The sequence below is a fragment of the Primulina tabacum genome, chromosome 2 (genome assembly GCF_025594145.1).
Source record: "Primulina tabacum isolate GXHZ01 chromosome 2, ASM2559414v2, whole genome shotgun sequence".
In the NCBI taxonomy this organism is placed as follows: domain Eukaryota; kingdom Viridiplantae; phylum Streptophyta; class Magnoliopsida; order Lamiales; family Gesneriaceae; genus Primulina; species Primulina tabacum.
In genome coordinates this window covers 53,455,976-53,477,407 of record NC_134551.1, presented here as the reverse complement: position 1 = coordinate 53,477,407, position 21,432 = coordinate 53,455,976, and the positions used below count along the sequence as shown (strand labels likewise).

Below are 21,432 nucleotides of genomic sequence, written 5' to 3'. Positions count from 1 at the left end.
ACCACTTACACATATACGGCTGAGCATTCGATTCCAATTGAACCAACCAAATTGAAATCTGAATCAAATTTAAGTGACCAGATATATATATTTTCCATCTAACTTAACTCATAAAAATATAATTCACGAAATCGGTATTCTACCAAATTGAAATATCCGTGCTGATTGAACAACAAAAAAAAACAATAACAAAAATTATCAAACCAAACGGGCTAACAGAAAATACAAAACCAAATCAAAATGCGAAAAATTATTTTTCCAAGAATGTTCGGTTTGTTCGGTTATGAAAGAAAACTAACATACTGGCATCTCGCATGTGTTCTGGGCGTGATAACTCTTACCTATCGTTAAATGATGGATGTAGTTGTTTCTTACTTATCTATTACATAACTTGACATTTTCCTAAAATTAAAAAAAAAAATCAACCAGAGGTGGGAGGAGGATCTTTATGTGGACAAGCGAGTACCACAGATACCAAATTTTCAAATCCACTTTTTTCCTTTTGCTTTATCTTGATTGGTATTCGATCAAGTACAACAAAATTGTGCCAGTTTTAAGAATTTAATATCAAAAAATGGGATACTACTGATGCAGAAAATATTAATAAAAAAAGTTTGAACCAAGAAAATAAAATTTTAAAAGAATATACACCTGCAACTTGTGGAATTACCCGTTTTCCTTACAAGAAAAAAACAAAAAAAAACAATGCTTACGTTTCTTCCTCTTTAAAAGTCGACTTTAATTAATGATAGCTGTAGTTTTATCCGAGGAAGGGTTAAGTTTTCAGGGATCGAGTGGAAAGACGTCATAAAGAAATAGATATTAGAGTATGTGAATTTTTGGGCATTTTTGTGAAGGAACTCATGTTGGATCTTCAATATATGGTTAAGAATTTAAATCCTTGGAAAATAGGATTTGTTAAATAGTATTAGAAAAATTCTCGAATTTATATGTAGTTTAGATATCAATTTTCTTAATATTAATTAATTTACTATCTTCGATTTTATTTACGTACATGAATAAATAGATGTCAGCTCTAATTTCAACGATTAAGTAATTAAAGTTGTAGGTGGATTAACTATTTGTTAATTAGTGGGAGGCTGAGTAAAGGTTTGATTTTATTATAAAAGGTGCGATGGATATTCCTCATATATGTTGTCATTTTAATATACACGGAAAATATAAAAAATGACTAAAATTTCAAAATATTGAAATATACATGATTAAGATCAAATTTTGAGAATATTTACCACTAAAATCATAAAAATAAAAACATACAAGACCATTGTTGCACTTTTCCCTTAAAAGTATTTAGTACCCAATTAAATGACAAATATTTGTTGATTAAATGTAGAATGTGTGAATCCCTTATATTTCATATTACCTAAGATCAGAAACTTCCGACGAGATTTCAAGAAATTAAATTTCAACAAAAAAGAACATAAAATTCCATAACCTTATATTATAAATATAATATTCAGATGAATCATGCATACAAACATTAATTTCCCATAAGATTTCATTCAATTATGAAATAAAATTACAAAACTTTGGACTAAAAATAATTTCATTATTTGAAATATATATGAAACATTCTACATATTTGTTTTCATAAACAAAATTATTTATTAAATCGAATCTGAAAGAAAACGTCGACTAGTCGATCTCGAAAAACTATTTGTTAGTCAAAAGAGAATCATATTACAGTTGTTGGATTTATAAACTTTCTACAATTGAAAATCTTTAATTATTTTTCCTTTTTATCCTCCACAATGACCTTTTTCAACTGCTTTTAAGTTTTTCCGTGATGAATTTTTCTTCTCATTTTTCAAATAATGCTCTCAGTCTCTCTCATTCACGTTTGCTAAAAGAAAATAAAATTTACATTGATAGCCACATATGCGTTAAATGAGATGCTATACTTATGTCATTATCTCAATGATGTATTTAACGATGAATATTTATTAGGTCGATTATTTTTTATAGTGGATCTCACATGTATTATTAAATGTTCACCCGGATATGCATTATTGGAGTTGTACTCTCGTATTTACAATATATATAATCGTGATGATGTGTAACAATATTTATGAAATATCTAGTTATACACAAGTTAAAGATTGAATAAAATAGATATAGAATTAGTAAACTAAACATGCATAAAAAAATCGAACATATAATATGTAACGGTTTTTGTTTTTGGGATCATGATTGTATGTAGGTTTTTTTAGGCGGAGAGGTGGTTTTGTAGTCGTCATTAGATTTCAAACTCAAAACTTCGTCTTAAATTTAAGATTTTTTGTGTCAGATAAAACTATATGTTATCAGGAAAGAAAAAAACTTAGAATTTGAAGCCGTGATTCTTATGTTATCTTCCATGTTAAAGTTCATTTTCCTAAAAACTAGGTTAGGCTATTTTATCAACTTTGTGCCCATATATTCATACTAACATACATCCTAAATTTCTAGCATCACTATCCATGTCAAGGACATTTACATTAATAATCGGTATTTAATAATTTTGTATAAAAAATCCAGAAATTATATTAAAGGCAGAAACTTGTGTGAGACGGTATCACGGATCGTATTTTGTGAGACGTATATCTTATTTGGGTCGTCAATGAAAAAATATTACTTTTTATACTAAGACTATTGCTTTTTATTGTGAATATCGGTATGATTGACCCGTCACACAGATAAAAATTCGTGAGATCGTCTCACAGATAAAGATTCGTGAGACCGTCTTACAAGATATCTAATTTTTATTAAAATAAAAAATTTTATATTATAGTATAAAGAAATTCGGAACAAGTATTGTGCAATTAAATTTGAATGGAGTCGTGAATAAAAAAAAAAGTGACATTCATTTGTCAAAAGGTATAACCATACGCGGGTAGTACGTGTCAGGTTTCTTTTCATGGAATCTCACAGCACGTGCCAAATTCTGATAAGAGATTTGTAGCTATCTGATCACTCGAGAATCAGAATCATATAATCGAGATAATGTACTGCGAGTTTCATCTGGTTAGTCACAAATAGTTTTTTATATATAAAATAATACAAATAAAATTTTTTTTATTGTCATTATAATAATTTCAAATTCCATTAAATAAGATAATAGTGTATCTAATATTGAAGCGGAAAAAGTATATTAATATTTATTGAATTAGCGGCATAAAAATTATGTATAAAAAGATAATTTCAAAGAATCAAAAAAAAATATCAGTGCGAATAAAAACTCGTGAATAAAAGTTATCTTCTTTCGGGGGGTGTGTGTGTGCAATTGTGTGTGTAGAAATACATTCTTATGTGCAACGATCTTACTTATATATAAATCCCTGAAACAGATCAATCATATACATATTTGCAATGAAATAATATTTTTGACGTAAAAAATATATATTTCACTCGTATCAACATATATTTCACATATACTTTTGACATAAAAAAATGTTACTTTTTACTTAAATCACTATATATTACATAATATTTGTACACATGTATGTAACAAAAATATATATATTCAATGAAAACTAATACTTTCGACATGTAAAGTGATACTTTCATGGGTATCGTCAGGTCAGATATCCGTTTCACAAATTAAATGTTAGAGTTCTGTTTTCCCGCACTGAAGAAGCGACATAAGTTTTAAGAAAAATATTGTTTTGACGTTCAAAACGTTTTTGGGCGTCTATGATTTAAAACATTCACAAGGTGTTAATTTTTGATTTATCGTTACATTTAAGAACGATACATACCAAACCAGTTCAGGATTAACGTATTTAGTCATTCTTGTAAATCTCTACAAACTTTCTTCAACCTTCTAATCATGTTCATAATCAGAAATTTTGTTCCTCATGTGGATTGCACTAAAAATCCATTCGAAGTTATGCGTTGCGAATAATTTGATCAATCGCCAGAAATTGAAAATTACGGCGAGGCAGCGACGGTGCTACATCGGCAAAGATTGGTGTCGTGGTAGTGCTCGGTCATGAGCCTTGAACAAGGTGGTGTCGAGTATCGTAGTGGATAAAGAGAAGGTGATGGAAAATATTGACTTGATTTTTTTGTTGTGTTAATTGTTATCTTTTTTTTTTTACAACACTTTGATATCTTGTATTTAATAAATACAATATTCCAATCTCATCAAGATTCACCTCGAATCAATATTCTATATTTTCATTATTTGAAACTTTCGTATGATATTTTTTAACCTTTAAATCCTATACAGAATTAAGTCATCTTCAACTTTTGATAAAATATATAATTAAATCATCATTATTTAATTACTTAACTAATTATTAATCCATCAATTAATTCTAGACTATTTTAAAATAGTCAATTAAAATCTTATATTTAGTATAGCTGATAATAATGTATTATTTAATTCTCATTTTCTAAATTCACTAAATAAATCATTGTGAACTCACTAATATAATGAATAAATAAAAATTTAAAAACACACATTTTCTACATATTCGTTTTTCGCAGCTCCCGGTTTTGTGAACTCGTTAAATAAAACCGACATTTGCACTCTCCTTACTTAATTAGTAGTTAAGCTAAATTCCACATTTCCGATAATAAAATCTATTTTTGAATTCTTTTATAAGAAATCTTTTTTTATCTCCATCAAACTACAGTCGCCAAATTGAACTCCTTGAATTCGAATATCTCAACGGGAATACATATACAATACTTGTGTGACATTCAATGGTTTATGAATACAGCTAGCTGTGGATTCACAACATTATATGATTTAGAATAACATTTGTTTTTACTCGGGCTTATCCTAATTAGTCTCATTCTTCTCATCAACCCCTTTATCAAGAACGTTAGAACTCAAGTCTGATTGTTCCTAGTGGTTAACGTATAGTACGATTCTTTCTGCTCATATATTCCGATCGAATATTCAATCATTGATATATCAAGAGTTGCATATGAATTCAAAAACGATGTGATGTATCTTCAAGTAAATAATAATAGTGACACGATATGTGTAGCTAAAGAAATATATTTCCATTATGCACATGTCTTACTCTGATTGGAAATTTTTTACACTAATAACTCATCACATCACATATGATATATTCACCCGTATGTGAGCGGTGAATCCCCGAATACAATTAATTGGCTCTACGTATTTCGAAAATATACACAACCTTACTACCTAATGGCCCTCAATAGAATCATTAAACAGATCAAAGTGCATACTAATAATGATGTACAATAATAACCACGAACTAATTCACTCGATACGTGATAACTACTTAGAAATTATGAGGAAGGTTGTTCAGTGTCTCATAAAATGAGCACACACACATATATATGAATGGTCATCTCTATACCCCCATCAGTGAAATATGACGTTTGCATCACAAATGCTACTATCAAATTTAAGTTAAATTTATCTTTATTTTAGGTGACTGAATCGACCGAGAACCAATTTAGAATCTTCAGTAAAATTTGTAATGAGTTTCACGATCTTACGTTGAGAGATATGCATTAGGTGCTTATTTTATGTTAAAAAATTTTATCTATGCAGCTTGAATGTGTATACATATAAAATAAATTTCATAATTGGATAAAATAATAAAATATTATTAAAATAAATTTTTTTATATTAAACTCAATAAAAAACAAGCCACAAGTTGGCTCGCTGGACACATTCTAATATTAAACTCATGAACCCTATTAAGATTATATATCTAATTGTTTATTTTATATGAATTGAAGAAAACAGACCGGCGATAGAGGATCATTATATTACATTGGAAGAGTGTAGAACAACCCAATGTGGTCCCTATAAAAAAATGAAAAAGAGTATTTTTTTTTATTAAAAAAATAAAATAAAATTGAAGTTATCAGTTTTTTCAATTGAAATGGTAAAAAAAAGGATATGTTGAAAAGAAAAATATAAAATATAGAGTTGAATGATGAAAAGATAATTTTGGAATAAGAAGAAAGCTTATTCTGCATATCAACATTTATTATTATAGGAGGCTTAGCTTTAATTAATAGCAAGTATAGAAAAATTTGCCCAACTAAAAATATTAAAATTCAAGTTTCAATAAAAAAAAATTTTACGTTATTTTAATAAATATAAACAATGATTTAAAAAGTTCAGACCTGAAAATTCAAACTTTATGCGTGTTACAAGAAAAAATATTTTCATAATTAAACCTAAAAAAAATTCAAAAATTGAGAGTTTCTCGGTAAACATATAGTGTAGAATAGATAGATACAATATATTCACAAACACAAATACGAACGTAACCATAATTTGGGCCCGCCTCTTGTAAATTCAAAAATAACTAGATATGTAAATAAATCGAATCGATTCGAATATGAGAAAAATTTAAAGGGTCAAACTAGTTCTATTCGAGTTCGAGTTCGAACTTGATTGGAAGTTTTAAAATTTTAAAAATTTTGGATCGAATTCGGTTCAAAGTAATACTCGAGTTCGAATTCGATTCGAAAGATTCGAACATTTTCACGAAGTATTTGAATTATTGCTCGAAAATAAGTATTCTCAATGATCGAAATTTATTTATTTAACTAGTTACTATGCACACGCGATGCGTGTGTGTACAATTTTTTTTATCATTATCGATGAACTAAAGTAAAATTTGACAAATTATAGAGGGACTAAATTGATATTTGAATTGTCGAAATTAAAAAAATAAAAATAAAACTTGTGTTGAAATAAAAAAACAACAACAAAAAACAAAAATATAATATTAGTATCATATAAGAGTAAAATTGAAAAAAAAAATTGGTGTCCCCTAGGTGGTTACTGTCATATCCTCACCTTAAATAGATAGAATAGATAGGTGCTGTTGAAGAGAATGGTAAAAATGAAAGAAAATTTGGTGTCCTCGTCAAGCAGTTTTTCTAACACACTCATACTTAATAATATAGTATAGATATATAATAATATTATATTAATAAAATACTAAAAATTACGATCACCAGGGCGGGACATACATATTTTAGCATTTTTCTTGCCCCGCTCTTGGGAAGTAAAAATTTTTTTTTTTAGTTTTGCATCGTTTTATATATATATCATTTGTATTTACTGAAGCTGATGTACCTTTAATTACAAACCACATTTTATTGGAAACTAAAAGTTTACGCTACCTCTATACAAAATCTAGCCATGTGGCTAAGTTTTATAATAAAATTCTAGCATATGCTAAAGCATTACTAAATCATCAAATTTGTCCAAAAGCACGTAATTATTGAGCACTTATAAACTATCACATTATCATACGATTTTATTCTAAAAATATATGAAAACTATTATTACGCATAAAATATGCAAAAAAAATTATGTTATATTTTCCTCTCATACAATGCTTCATCTTTCGTTATTATAATTCACAATTGTTTTATAAATTCAGCGTTATTAATTTAAATTGTTTATTCTCATGCACGGAAGCTATAGTATTCCAACGTACGTGCACATAAGCTATGATCTTGAATTTTTATAGGTCAATATTTAACTAGCATGTTATATAACTCCAAATTTGAATTTTGTGAACTATTTAATTAGATATTGAATTATAATTTTTTTTCCTTATATATTGAAATTATAATTTTTTCACTTCAAAAAGTTTTTATCTGTTATAAAATAACAAATCGTTTTACAGAAATTGGTAATTGATATATGTTAAAAAAGATTTTGCTTTTCTGAACATCCAAATTTGCTGAGTATATATAGCAGGATGAGCGGAGAGAGGTTACGGGAAATTAAATAAATACCGAGTCCCTCTATTTACTGTGAAAAATTATATATTTGGAATAAATTAAAATGTTATAATTTTTTATGATTTGGTTCGGGTTGAGATATTTCTCATAAAATTGACCTGTAAAACCGTCTCATTTGTAATTGATATATGTTAAAGAAGATTTTGGTTTTCCGAACATCCGAATTTGCTGAGTATATATCACAGGATGAGTGGAGAGAAGTTACGGGAAATTAAATAAATATCGATTCTCTCTATTCACTGGAAAAAAGTGTTAATTTTTTTATGATTTGGGTCGAGTAGAAAAATTCTGTCATAAAATTGACCCGTAGAAATATCTCATTAGTAATTGATATATGTTAAAAGAAGATTTTGTTTTTCTGAACATCCGAATTTGCTGAGTATATATGGCAGGATGAGCGGAGAGAAGTTACCGGAAATCAAATAAATACCGAGTCCCTCTATTCACTGTGAAAAATTATATTTTGGAATAAAATATTACAATTTTTTATGATTTGGGTCGTATTGAAAATTTCTCTCATAAAATTGATCTATAAGAGTTTTTTTTATAAATATAAATTTAATATTTCATGTAATCCCAAATTGAGTATCACACGTCAATTTGACCAAGTTAAAATATAATTTTGAAAACTGATCTCAGTTATATTTAAATTTGTAATAATATTAAAATTTATATATCATAAAAAATGAATTGAATGTTGTATTTAAATAAATTTTCTTAGATATTCATTTCAATGTTTTCATAACCATATTGGTGATCAAACCGATCTATTTTAAAAAACGTTCAATCATTCATACCAGAATACTATTATATTATATAAATATTAATATAATACTAATGAACAACGCACATGCGAAGTAAAATAATGAATATTATGTATATGAACCATAATATTAATGATGATCATTAATAGATCGAGTTGATCGATAAAATTTTGTTATAATTTTAATTATTATTTTAATAAAGATATCACAATTATATTAAGGCAAAAACTTGTGTGAGACGGTCTCACGGGTCGTATTTTGTGAGACGGATCTCTTATTTGGGTCATCCATGAAAAAATATTACTTTTTATGCTAATAATATTACTTTTTATTGCGAATATCGATAGGGTTGACCCTTCTCACAGATTATGATCCATGAGACGGTATCACATGAGATCTACTCTTATATTAAATATTTGATTTGTAGAGATAATATGTATTTTTTATTTTTTTAAAGTAAATAAGATATTATATTTATGAATAAATTATACGAAAAACATTATGTATCTAAATGAATAGAATATTTTAGTAAAAACTAAATGGTGTCGCAAAGTTGGATAATGAATAATATATTTTAAATTTTATAAAACCTAAAAGATATAATATATAAATTGACAAAAAAATTATTTATCAAAGTTTAAAACTATATTCCGGTTGTAGTTATATATATATCGTGACCAGTTCCTGACCTATTCGATTTGATTTTGAAAACACTAATTCATTTTACTATAATAATTGTAAATATCATTGTAGATAAATGAATCCACTTTCAATATTTCCTTGGAAGAGCAGCCGCAAATCTTTTCTATATCAATCACTATTGGTATTCTAAAATGCATATATATGCTGCAACTAAATTAAATATAATCCTCTGTTAGGTTGCTCATTTAACTCAACAAAACCTGGATATATTTGATTGATTTATCATAACAACCATTTGTGTTGTATCAATATATATATATATATACATATATACATATATATATATATATCATCAATTTTTTTTATCATCTTTTTTGAAAAAATATATATGTAAACTTTGGCTGCGCAATTGACGTGGGCAATGCCTCAAATATTTCTTTTGATGTACAGGAAAAGGTATTTTATATTTGGCGGGTAACATATATTTCGGATTTAAGATAATGCTGATAAAACTCAAACTAAAATTCAAGAAAATCAAAGAAGATCTTAATCCTGCACAATCTCTTCGCCCTCTACGATCCTGGTTATCTCAATTCTGCAGTCAATGGAGTCTGAAAGCAATAAGCTTTTCGTTGGGGGAATAACACACAGCACTAATACTGAAAATTTAAGAGAGTATTTCAGCAAGTATGGGGAAGTGAAGAATGCCCAGGTTATGAGAAATCGAGCCACGGGTGTGAGTCGAGGGTTCGGATTTGTTTCTTTCGCCGACCAGTCTTCAATGGAAAAAGCACTGCAGAATGAGGAACACGAAATTCTCGGAAGAAGGGTTAGCAAATGTTCTCTCTCTTTTTTTTCGCGTTTTCTTCTGTTTTGTATTATTATGATGTATGTTTTTTTGGATGGCTACTCATTTCTTTTCGATTTTTTGTTTGGTCTTGCGATGGTTGATGGTCTTGGTTAATGTAAGTAAAATGGGATTCACAGGTCGCCGTTAACATCCCGAGACCAATAGAGAAGAAGCCCCTGCAGCTTGAAGTTTCGGTAAATGACAGCAACCAAAACAGTTCTCCATCGAAAACCAATAAAGTTTTCGTGGGGGGTTTGCCACCAAGTTTAACTAAAGAGGAGTTCGATGGTTATTTTGAATCTTTTGGTAAAATTGTAGATTCAGTGATCATGTGCAACAAAGAAAACAACAAGCCTCGGGGCTTCGGGTTCGTTATCTATGATTCCGAGGAATCGGTACAGAAAGTGGTGATCGATCGCTTCCACCAGCTTAAGAACAAGTGGGTCGACGTGAAAAGGGCCATACCTAGAGGAGAGGCATTAATAACTTTTCACGGCCATGATTCATACCTAGCTTCTTGGGGTTATGCTCCTTATTCGATTTATCAAAGGCCTAGTCCCAATATCGGTGGTTATTGTTACGATGCCTATGCTAGAATGGCCGGGACATCAAATTCAGGTTACTATGGTCCCCAAGTTTGGGTGAATGCACTTTATCCATCCTATCGTTATAACACGCCATTGGGTCAACTGGGAAATTCTTATGTTGATCCAAAGTACGAGGGTGCAAATGGGAATGGACGGTGGAGGGATGATGGGCCTTCTCCTAGTTCCAATACTGCTGGAAATGGCAATGGCATTGCCAAAAGTGCAACAATACAAGAGACAGAGGTTGTCGAGAACGGAGTGTCTGAAAAGCCAAATGATGAAATATCAAAGGTTGTAGTCCATGCAGAGTGTAGTTTATGTGGAGGACCTAAGGCTATCGACAATGGAATATCTGAAATGGCGAAGAGTGAAGATTCAAAGGTTATAGTAAATGGAAATGGCGTCGTAAATGGTCATGGTACACCGAAGACTTTATAAGCTTGTGAGATGTAAGCCATTACTCGAGATGAAATGGAGTTACATAGTAAATGGTTCGTCGAATAACCAGCGCTGAGCCAGGGTATATTATCAAAGAACCACATAATATTGTGGGTTTTGAACAGACAATCATCCTCGAATTCTGATGGATGCATTCTATATTTCATTTTTTGAGTTATTCTATTCGTTTTGACGTACTTCAAAATTTACATGCAACTTTGATACATTTGCTTTTGTTGGTGGTGTATCTTAAAATTTTTGTATCTTACCTTCAATATTTGAACATTGCATTTTTATTTAAAACATATGTGTATTTATAATAGCATTATTAACACAAAAACTCCTGTGAGACGGTCTCACAGATCAATTTCGTGGGTCGAATATCTTATTTAGGTCATCCATAAAAAATATTACTTTTTATGCTAAGAGTATTACTTTTTATTCACAATCGGTAGGGCTGACCCGTTTCACAGGTAAAGATTTGTGATTCTGTCTCACAAAAGACCTACTCCATTATTAAATGTTCTCGGAATCCTAACCGAAACATGGTTATTTCTCACATGACCAAATATTAGAATTACATTTATTTTATTTTATTGAAGGAAGGATAGTATGTCTTAGATTATTAATTATTAAAACTTATAAATGTGACAAAAATTACGAGTAATAAACTCCATGTAAAAAGGAGACAATTAAAAATTTTTATGTAGATATGAAAATCTAGAAATCAATTTTTTATTAAAAAAAATTGTAGGATTAAATCTTTTTTATGCTATAGATACCATTCGAAAAGTATATTGTATATATCAATAAAAAAGGGTACATCAGATAGTCCGCCATTGTGATCATTCTCATGCCTTCATAATTGTAGTTAAAACACCATCCCTCACACTATCGATACAACAACATGAAATAAAATATTGGGTAAATTTTGGATTCTTGCCCTCATTCGGAAATTGGATTAATCTTCCGTTTGGTGGGAGTAGGTCTCTTGTGAGACGGTCTCACGAATCTTTATATCTGAGACAGGTCAACCCTACCGATATTCACAATAAAAGTAATACTCTCAGCATAAAAAGTAATATTTTTTATGGATAACTCAAATAAGAGATCCGTCTCACAAAATACAATCCGTGAGACCGTCTCACACAAGTTTTTGACGGAATTTAATACATTTTTAGTAAAATTGTTCCATTCCATCCTCAAAATGGATGCCAAAAACCGAAATTACCGCAAATTACCGCAAATTTGAAAATATATATACGTGAGATCGTCTGATGCTATCTTCAATTTTAAGTAAAGTTTGAGTAATAAAAATACAAATTTTATAGTTTCATCTTTGTATTTAAATATAAATTCTCTTGGTTTATTCTTTAATTTAAAAAGCTTATCCATTCCTACACTCTCTGGTGAACAAAAAGCTTATCTATTCCTCCACTTCGTGTTTCTTCACTTCTCCACGAATTTTAATCAATTTTATTCAATGTTATTATTCCATTAGAGTTCTAAATTTCCGCAAGGTTGTGAATCTCAGTTTCCCTTGATTTCAAAATTTAAGATCTCCAGTTGGTCAACCGACAAACTTTGTTGTAAAGTTGTTCGTTTTCACATAAAGTAATCCCTTTCCTCCCCATTAAATAATCAAATAATTGGGAGGAAATATGAACTTGAATTTTTTAAGTAAGAGCTTAAAATAATATGCAGAATTTTGATAAAGTATTATTTGTGCACATAAAATTCATAAATTATTTTTTTATGTATATAATTTTTTGGGTAATTTTTTTTCTATAAAGTTAGAGAAGTCATAATGAAATTAAGAAGTTTATAAATGAATTTTAGTGTGACATGATATCTAACAGATAAACATAACAAAAATAAAAATAATAATCCGAGTAACAAACTTGGAGATCTTTAAGATTTCCCCGCCCCAAAACATATATTTACCTTGTAGATTTATTTCGTAAGAACTGATAACCCATCGAAATTATTTCATAATTTAATTGTCAAAAAAATAATTTATAATTTGATAATTAAATAAAATATTTTTTTAGTACGATTTTTTTATTTTAAATTTTAATTGTATTTTATGTTTTTTATTCTTAAATTTGGAGGATAATTTTGAGATCAAAGAACATCGATCATGACACAACGCCATTCATTTTTGGGTTATTCTATTTGTTTTCTTGTTTGATGTACTTCAAAATTCACATGCAACTTTGATACATTTGCTGTTGTCAGTTTATCTTAAACTATTTCTATTTTACGATGATGAGCTTGCATTATTATTTTTAAATTTATTGAAACAACTTATAGTCACAACTTATAAGTATAGATAATGTAGATAACTAAATTTTAAAAAAATTCAAATGGATGCAATGAATTTTGATATTAAAATTGAAATCTCTCATCCAAATCCATCGTTTTATGTTTCATGATGGTGATGAAAAATATCAGGAGGTAAACTCGGAGATTTTTTGGATTTAACTGACAAATCACTTCAGGTCGTAAAAATCATTAACCCGTAGAAATTATCTTACAAATTGTTTTCAAAAAATTATAACATAAATAATCATCCATATACAAATTCCAGGAATTAAAATGCTTCAGATACCAGCACTTATTAATATTTTATTTTGAAGTTGATTCAAAAACAGTGGTCATCAAATGAATTAAGTTGGAGGAGATTGTCTATTCACAAGCACTAAATCTGTTTGATAAGTGTCACAACCTCATTCTACAAATTGGGAAAAAATTAAAGTGTATCATCTGTACGGGAAACAAAATATGTCGAGTATGTCTCTTGTGAGACGGTCTCACAAATCTTTATCTGTGAGACGGGTCACCCTTAATTATATTCACAATAAAAAGTAATATTTTTCATGGATTACCCAAATAAGAGATCTGTCTCACAAAATACGACCCGTGAGACCGTCTCACACAAGTTTTTGTCAAATATGTCAGCAGCTTATAGGACCTCCGAAAAAGATTCCGAACCTAAGATTCTCCTCCGGCTCGTCTACGAGTAATCCTACAAGACAATATGATCTACATTGGTATTTAAAGAAAAATCTGTGTATTAATACTAATTTAGTGTGTCCCTCCCACAAAACCATATATATATTCCCTTTATTTTCCCATGCTTTCTTTTCTTTTTTTACCCCAAAAAAAAAAAAATGGTTACAGTACTACTATTCAATATAAATCCACTACTTATATCTCAAAAGCATTATCTAATATCATGTTATTATATTAAATTAAAATACAATAAATTTAAATTTTTATTTAGCTGAGTATATATATATATAGACATACACACAATGTGTAGATTTAAAATTAACATCGGTGCCTGAAAAGATTTAACAACGTTCTTTGTCCAGAAAAAGGAAAAACTTTAAAAGGGAAATGGGAAGACTTATAATCGCAGACTTCTATGGTCATTTCTGAGAGAGGTTGCTTTCTATTATCCACTTTTTCACTTCTTTCTCTTTTATTTATATATTAGATCTTGTTTGGATTTTCTGGCCTAACCTGCAATTACCCTTTTTTTGGCACCAACTTCTCTGGCTTCATTTAATTGAATTACTATGCTACATTATCTTCCTACAAACCTTTTAGCTATTGACTCAAGGAATCTGTCTTATTAAACCAATATTATATGATAAGTAGGTACGAATGTCCATCGATATCCTCATTTATCAGCTGTGGGGGAAAGTCAGTTGCCAATAATGGAAATTTCTCAAGGTTATGTTTGTCCAATTAAGTCACATAATTACATAACCAATTATTATTTTTCCCAACCTGCATTGCATGGTACGTAGCCCGCAAGGTGTAATGGATACATATCGGATAATTTATGACCGATTTAATTTCAAATTAAATTAATCTTTTAAACTTCATTTCTCAAAATTTGTCGCCAAATAATTTTTTTAAGTAACATGTAACATTAAACGTGGACTTAAATCATGATCGAACACTCTATATATAACAAAAACATATTGTATAAATGTGTATAATTAGCAAAATCAAAATAGAATTTGTATTCTATTATAGGATAAATAAATGCACGAGCCACCCGAACGACAGGAGAGGGAAAATTTAAATGATTACAACTACTTATTTGACAATAATTTTCAAAGCTGGCCAGACTCGCGCTTCCAAAAGAGAAAAAGTACAGTTTCCCCATTAATATTTGTAATAAACTCAACATTAACATATCTAAATCTTTAAAAATCAACTTTCACACTCTACATATATATATATATAAAATACAGAGGGGACAATAAAGTAATAACACAAACAAATGGTGCAAAAGTTATTAAGATTGGGAACTGGCAAATAACCACATTTGGATTCAAACATTGACTCAATCGCTTTGCAAAGGTACGATCCCCACTGTCCTTGTGTTAAAACTTCAATAAAGCAGCACAAAATTAAAGCATTCATCAGCAACCAGTCAAAATTAACTCTATATATATATATATATATATATATATATATAGTTTTGATATGCTGTACACCTATCGTGCATACTTATGTGAGCATCGATGAGGTGTCACTCACTCATTGGATGTGATGAAATATAGAAAAATTGTGCATCTAATAGATGAGTGACAGCTCATCGATATTCACATAGGTGTTCACACGCACGCTGAACGTACGACGTATGAGCTAGCTCGCACGCTTTTGCACGTAGTTGTAAGAAGACTTTTGTCAAAGGCAGTTCCAGACGGCATCGTTTAGGGTTGTCTAGTAATGGAAGAGAGAAGATCAGGTAGGGTGCATGTAAACAATTTACTAGGGAGTAGCATGCATGTAGGTGCAGTCTGTATGAATCGAAATGACTACTGACTGTGTTTTTCTTTGTGCGAGCCCAAATTTTTATTTTTTTTTTATTTTTTCCGAATCTTTTCGTTTGGCCAATGCTGCTGTACACTAAAAATCAATTAGTTACAATACACAGTAAACTGTTTTAATATTATTTATATATATGGAGCAAGCTTACGAGTAATTCAAAAGAGGCTCCTGGACGACGTCGTTTCACAATTTGTGGACGATTTTGGAGGAATAATAAGGTGATGATAATTGTATGAGGTATTTGAATTGACCAGAGCTGCAGTTTGTTTCTTTCCTGCCTGGAGAAATCTAGTCCAAGATCTTCTGAGACACAAAATACTCGCTCATAAATATATTGGAAATATATATATATATATATATATATATATATTAGATACTTGGTGGGACTCACTTCACAGCATAACATGCCGATTGATTGTGTCATCATATCACATCAATGTTAGCCACCTTTTTTCTGAATTTACTGTTATTTTCGAGAATTTTATCGTTGCTGATGTAAAATTGTATAAAAATATATTATCTAATAAAATTATTTAAAAATTTGTTTGAGCTAAAACGTTATGTTGTAACAAAGTATTTTTGTGAATTGATCAACTGCGGTCAAGTTAAAAGGTTCGAAGAACGAAAGAGAAACAAGGGTTTGATCAGGGAAGATATCAATAATTTCATAAAAATTCGAAAAAATACATAAGACAAAAGCCCGCCTCCCTTGTGTGAAGGACATGGGATTTTTCTTGGTAATGAGGAGCTGTATTTTTGCGAGAACAGATATGCTCAACTAAGGATGCAGGCTTTGGACCGAATAACCTGTCCACACTATCGAGTGTGAGGTAATTATTTTAGCACAAGGTCTGCTTTTGAAGCTACTTAGAGCATGTATACACACTCAGAGGTGTACATAAATACACTGCATATTTCACGTATGTAGAAGGAAAAAAAGGGAACATAGAGGAAGCAGGTGTGGATCGGAGAAAAAAGCAAAAGAAGATGTCTTTCTCAGGCTCGGATCCCGATGGAATGCAGGAAGGATACCCAGCATTGTTTGCTGGAACTCATTCTTTTTGTTTAAGTTTAAAGGGCCTTGCATTGTTCTCTTTAGAAAACTTTTCAGAGAGAGAAAGAGATGGAGGATAAAAAAGCAAAAGAAAGAGACCACAGATTCAGTGATTCAGCGGAGGAGGGATGCGCTTTGGCTAGATCTTGGTTTAGATTTCATTCCTAGCTACTTAAGTCTGCAGCTAGAAAACAAAACGAAACAGTTTCTTGGTTTTTAGTTTTTCTTTTTTAAAATCTTCCATGGATGAGAGTTACCCACACTTCCCATATGATTAGATTACTTGGTTTCAATCATTGACTTGCTTTCTCGCAACAAAGGAAAAAGAAAAACTTGGGAGAATCTTCCCCTTCTCTTGTTTTTTCAAAGGGAGAAAATGAAGGCTGAGGGTGATGAAATTAGTAATAACTGGTTAGGTTTCTCTCTTTCTTCTCAAAATATGGAGGGTTCCTCGGACAATGATTATAATACTCGGCCTGGTTCTAATGATGTTCCTCATGCACTTCCAATGAATTTCCCCTCTTGTTACAGTAGTTATCCAGGGTTTTACTTTGGAGTTGAAGGAGAGAATGCTGGATTTTACTCTCCTTTAACTGTAATGCCACTTAAATCTGATGGCTCGTTGTGCTTGATGGAAGCTATCAACAGATCACAATCACAAGGTTAGTTAGCTTAAACAATGCTAATTGCTTGAACCCTTTTTTTTTTTTTTGGTTCTTGTTGTGTGTTGGAACAAAAAAAAAATTGTCTGCTTTTAATGTGAAGTTGTGGAGACTTCAACTCCCAAACTTGAAGATTTCTTTGGTGGTGCAACAATGGGGACCCATAACTGTAACAGAGGAGGAATGGTTCTTAGTTTAGATACAATGTACGATAATCACAATCCTCAAAGTCAGACTCACAATATTGAAGATTTTTTAAGCCATAACCAAGAAAACTCCAGGCACCACCTGATTCAAGTTCAAGAGTACACTGATTACACCCCATTCAGGAGTCAAGAAATGTACCAGGGATCAGAAAATGAGCCGAAAGAAACTCAGCTTTCGGACGGCAATTTGCAGCTTCCAACAATGGGTGATGATGAGTTATCTGGCATGAAAAACTGGGTTCCCATAAACTATACAAATAGCCATGCATTGGAGCAGAAACTGAGCATCAGTGTTGAAGAAAATGGCGGAGAATCTGGGCAGATTGGTACATTGGGGTATGGTGATTTGCAGTCTCTGAGCTTATCAATGAGCCCTGGTTCACAATCTAGCAGTGTTACTGGTTCTCAGCATATTCCACCGGCTATGGCCGATTGCATGGGATTTGAGAACAAGAAACGGGGATCCGAAAAAGATGAACAGAAGCAAACTGTGCATAGGAAATCCATTGATACATTCGGGCAGAGAACCTCACAGTACAGAGGTGTTACAAGGTTGGTTTTTAAATGATTTCTAACACCTTCTGTTTCTTTTGGTTTCAATTATTGTTATTATTTAATACAAAATGTATTAAAATGTTGGATATTTGTGCACCAGGCACAGGTGGACTGGTAGGTATGAAGCCCATTTGTGGGACAATAGTTGCAAGAAAGAAGGCCAAAGCAGAAAAGGGAGGCAAGGTCTGCGAAATAAAATATATTTTTCTGTTTTCTGTTAATTATTTCACTCGTTTTACTAACTTAAGTGTGCCGTCTTCTTTCCGAAATCTTGGAACATTTGGAATGACTTGAAATCTCCTTCCCAGTTTATTTAGGTAAAAGGATCTTCCGTTTTTACTATCAAAAGTGCTAAAATATGTGCACCGACTAATTTTATGCCGCTTTTTTTCTCTTTTTGTAGGAGGTTATGATATGGAAGACAAGGCTGCGAGGGCTTATGATTTGGCTGCACTTAAATACTGGGGACCTTCAACTCATATTAATTTCCCGGTACCGCTTTGATTCACACTTCATTTTAATTATTATTGGTTTGTTCAATGAAAGTTACACGAACAATGAACTTCTCGAGTTAATGCAGTTGGAAAATTACCATCTAGAACTTGAGGATATGAAGAACATGAGCAGACAAGAATATGTTGCTCATTTGAGAAGGTTGTCTTTTGCCGTCCCGGATTGACTCATCAATTTGATTTTCGTTCTCTCCCATATTTTGTTAGCTATGTTACCACTGCTATATAATCATTTGCAGGAAAAGCAGTGGCTTCTCAAGAGGAGCTTCCATATACAGAGGGGTTACCAGGTTTGAAAATCCGCTTCTATGCAAACGTTTCTCTATTGAAAATTTATAACCTGGCTTTGCTCTGTCTCAAATCTCTGTTCTTGCATTGTTCTTTAGCAGACATCATCAACATGGTCGGTGGCAGGCTCGAATAGGCCGAGTGGCAGGAAACAAGGATCTTTATCTTGGAACGTTCAGTAAGTTTTCAGCATTCTAAAGTTTGGAATCAGACATTTTCGTATTTTCTTTTAAAATTACTTGGTGCCGTTAATCCGACGTGTTTGCGGTGTGGTTTGATCCATAAACAGTCAATAAATAGGCATGATATGTGAAGCTCCGGTTCTTTTAGTCTTCTGGCCTCCTGTTGAATTTCTTAACCATGTCTAGTATATGCTAAATTTTATCAGGTAACCAATGCAGCCCATAAATTTTCGATCTCATGGGTTTACATCAAATTTCAGGCACACAGGAAGAAGCTGCTGAGGCTTACGATGTAGCAGCTATCAAGTTTCGGGGCGTAAATGCTGTAACAAATTTCGACATTTCAAGGTACGATGTAGAAAGGATTATGGGAAGCAACTCCCTTCTTTCCGGGGATATGGCTAGGAGAAACAAATTGGTTGGTTCAAGTAACGAAAGCTCGCTTAACATTCCTCTGAATCCAAACAATATCATGGACTCGAATGTATCGAAAGAGAGCAGCAGCAGCAATGTGTTTGACTGGAGAATGACCCTTTATCCGTCCCCTAATCCTAAACCTGTAGAAGATTTTAAGGTTTCAAACGTCTCAGCTCCTTATGCAGAAGAGCCGGGGAAAATGGTCAACACATTTTCGAGCAATTCTTCTTTGGTTACAAGTTTGAGCAGTTCTAGAAACGGCAGCCCGGATAAAAATAACAGTCTTCCAATGCATTTTCCGGTGCCTCCTGGTCAAACAGCAAGTTCTAACATGAATTCTTGGATCCAATCTGCTGCCCAGATGAGGCCACAGGTGCCACTTTTTGCTGCGTGGACTGATGCATCATAACGTGATCTAGCAAGTGCGACTGGTAGATTTGTTTGTGTGCATGGTGCTGAAAAATCAACTTTTTATGTCTTATGTTTTTCAAGAAAACTAGTGGGGAAGCCTTTAAATGAAATTATTGGGGTTTTTATGGAATGATGTTGATTTGTAGCGTGTCCCCATTTGAGATTAAAAGATTTCAAGTCATGTTAAACTTTTTATCGCTGAATTAGCGGCTTTGCTTTGCCCTTTCAGTCTTTTTACATGTTCATAAATATTAAAAAAATCACAATCTCATGTTATCGCAAATTATAAAGAGTAATTGTTGGAATTATTTTTGAGCTCATATAATTAAATTATAAACAGTAATAATAAATAATATTGACGTAAAATGTATGTCAAGGCACTATATTTATTGCACAAATATTTTGTGCAATAAAGTAAATGCTTATAACTTAATGCGATCGCCCCGTCTGAATATTTTCTTATATAGGTCGGTGACTTGTAGTTTATTCGATATTAAAATCTAAACTTTTGGACGAGTTCTCATATTCGAGAACTAACTGTACGTCACATTCTCCCAACCAAAAAAAAATTATATATATAGAAAACATGTTTCTTTTTGTAATTTTGTTAGAGGTCTAGTAACCCCATGAGTTTAATCACAAATCATACACTGCAATCACGCAGTCTTGAGTTGTCTTTCGCTTTTATGTATTGCCATTTCTAATACAAAAAAAGGCCAAAAGGATATTAGCGAGAGATATTACCATCGAAAGTTTGTATATTTATGTGGTAAGTATTCAGAGACTTTATTCTCATTGAGATTAATTTGCTTTCTCGTCATATTCCAACGCATATGACAAGTTCTTTATGCAATTTCTGTGAGAACCCAAAATTTTGGGAGTGCTATAGACATGTATAAAAATCTATTTTCAAGTTATGGTATTAGTATAAAAATAATAAATTCAAAATATTAAATAATACACGATATTTGAAATTTCAAACCAATAAATATTTGGAATTCGAAATCAGTACAAGACATGTATTAAGTTCGAAAATTAAGGCTGGATACCAACCTAATTGGAAAGAAATATTGCATACAAGACAGTTTTCTCAAGAAAGAAGCTAGCAAATTTTCAGTACAATCCATATACATTATAAATCTGCACAAGAAAGCAGTCTATATTCAAACATCAACTCCAAAATCAAATTTCAGAATTTGGTAATGTATTATATATAAAAGGAGCATCTCAATAAATATGGAAG

The 21,432-nt window shown here is 31.2% G+C and overlaps 2 protein-coding genes across 4 annotated transcripts; both read left to right on the top strand.

The window, feature by feature from the left end:
* Positions 1 to 9,777: 9,777 nt before the first annotated feature.
* Positions 9,778 to 11,064, top strand: LOC142537870 (uncharacterized). The gene is made up of 2 exons (XM_075643352.1): positions 9,778 to 10,002; positions 10,161 to 11,064. Exons 1-2 carry the CDS (start codon positions 9,778 to 9,780, stop codon positions 11,046 to 11,048), a joined length of 1,113 nt encoding a protein of 370 aa, XP_075499467.1. The 3' UTR covers positions 11,049 to 11,064.
* A 5,648-nt stretch (positions 11,065 to 16,712) lies between these two features.
* On the top strand, positions 16,713 to 20,407 carry LOC142536978 (AP2-like ethylene-responsive transcription factor ANT). Of its 3 annotated transcripts, XM_075642485.1 has the most exons (9): positions 16,713 to 17,367; positions 17,488 to 17,618; positions 17,722 to 18,376; positions 18,480 to 18,562; positions 18,783 to 18,871; positions 18,960 to 19,033; positions 19,131 to 19,181; positions 19,278 to 19,357; positions 19,622 to 20,407. In XM_075642485.1, the coding sequence occupies exons 1-9, from the start codon at positions 17,333 to 17,335 to the stop codon at positions 20,185 to 20,187; spliced, it is 1,764 nt and encodes a 587-aa protein (XP_075498600.1). In that variant the 5' UTR covers positions 16,713 to 17,332; the 3' UTR covers positions 20,188 to 20,407. The 3 variants fall into 3 exon arrangements, with proteins under 3 accessions (XP_075498600.1, XP_075498597.1, XP_075498599.1); XM_075642482.1 differs by having other exon boundaries at positions 16,714 to 17,618; XM_075642484.1 differs by having other exon boundaries at positions 16,829 to 17,618; positions 19,281 to 19,357.
* The last annotated feature ends 1,025 nt before the right edge of the window (positions 20,408 to 21,432 follow it).

Bases quoted from the DNA above. Each gene is read 5' to 3' on its own strand.
- LOC142537870 (XM_075643352.1), top strand. From the start codon at position 9,778: ATGGAGTCTGAAAGCAATAAGCTTTTCGTTGGGGGAATAACACACAGC. The intron at 10,003-10,160 runs GTTAGCAAATGT...TGGGATTCACAG, and splicing joins ACGAAATTCTCGGAAGAAGG to GTCGCCGTTAACATCCCGAG.
- LOC142536978 (XM_075642482.1), top strand. From the start codon at position 17,333: ATGAAGGCTGAGGGTGATGAAATTAGTAATAACTGGTTAGGTTTCTCT. The intron at 18,872-18,959 runs GTACCGCTTTGA...GAGTTAATGCAG, and splicing joins CAACTCATATTAATTTCCCG to TTGGAAAATTACCATCTAGA. The intron at 19,182-19,277 runs GTTTGAAAATCC...ATTGTTCTTTAG, and splicing joins ATATACAGAGGGGTTACCAG to CAGACATCATCAACATGGTC.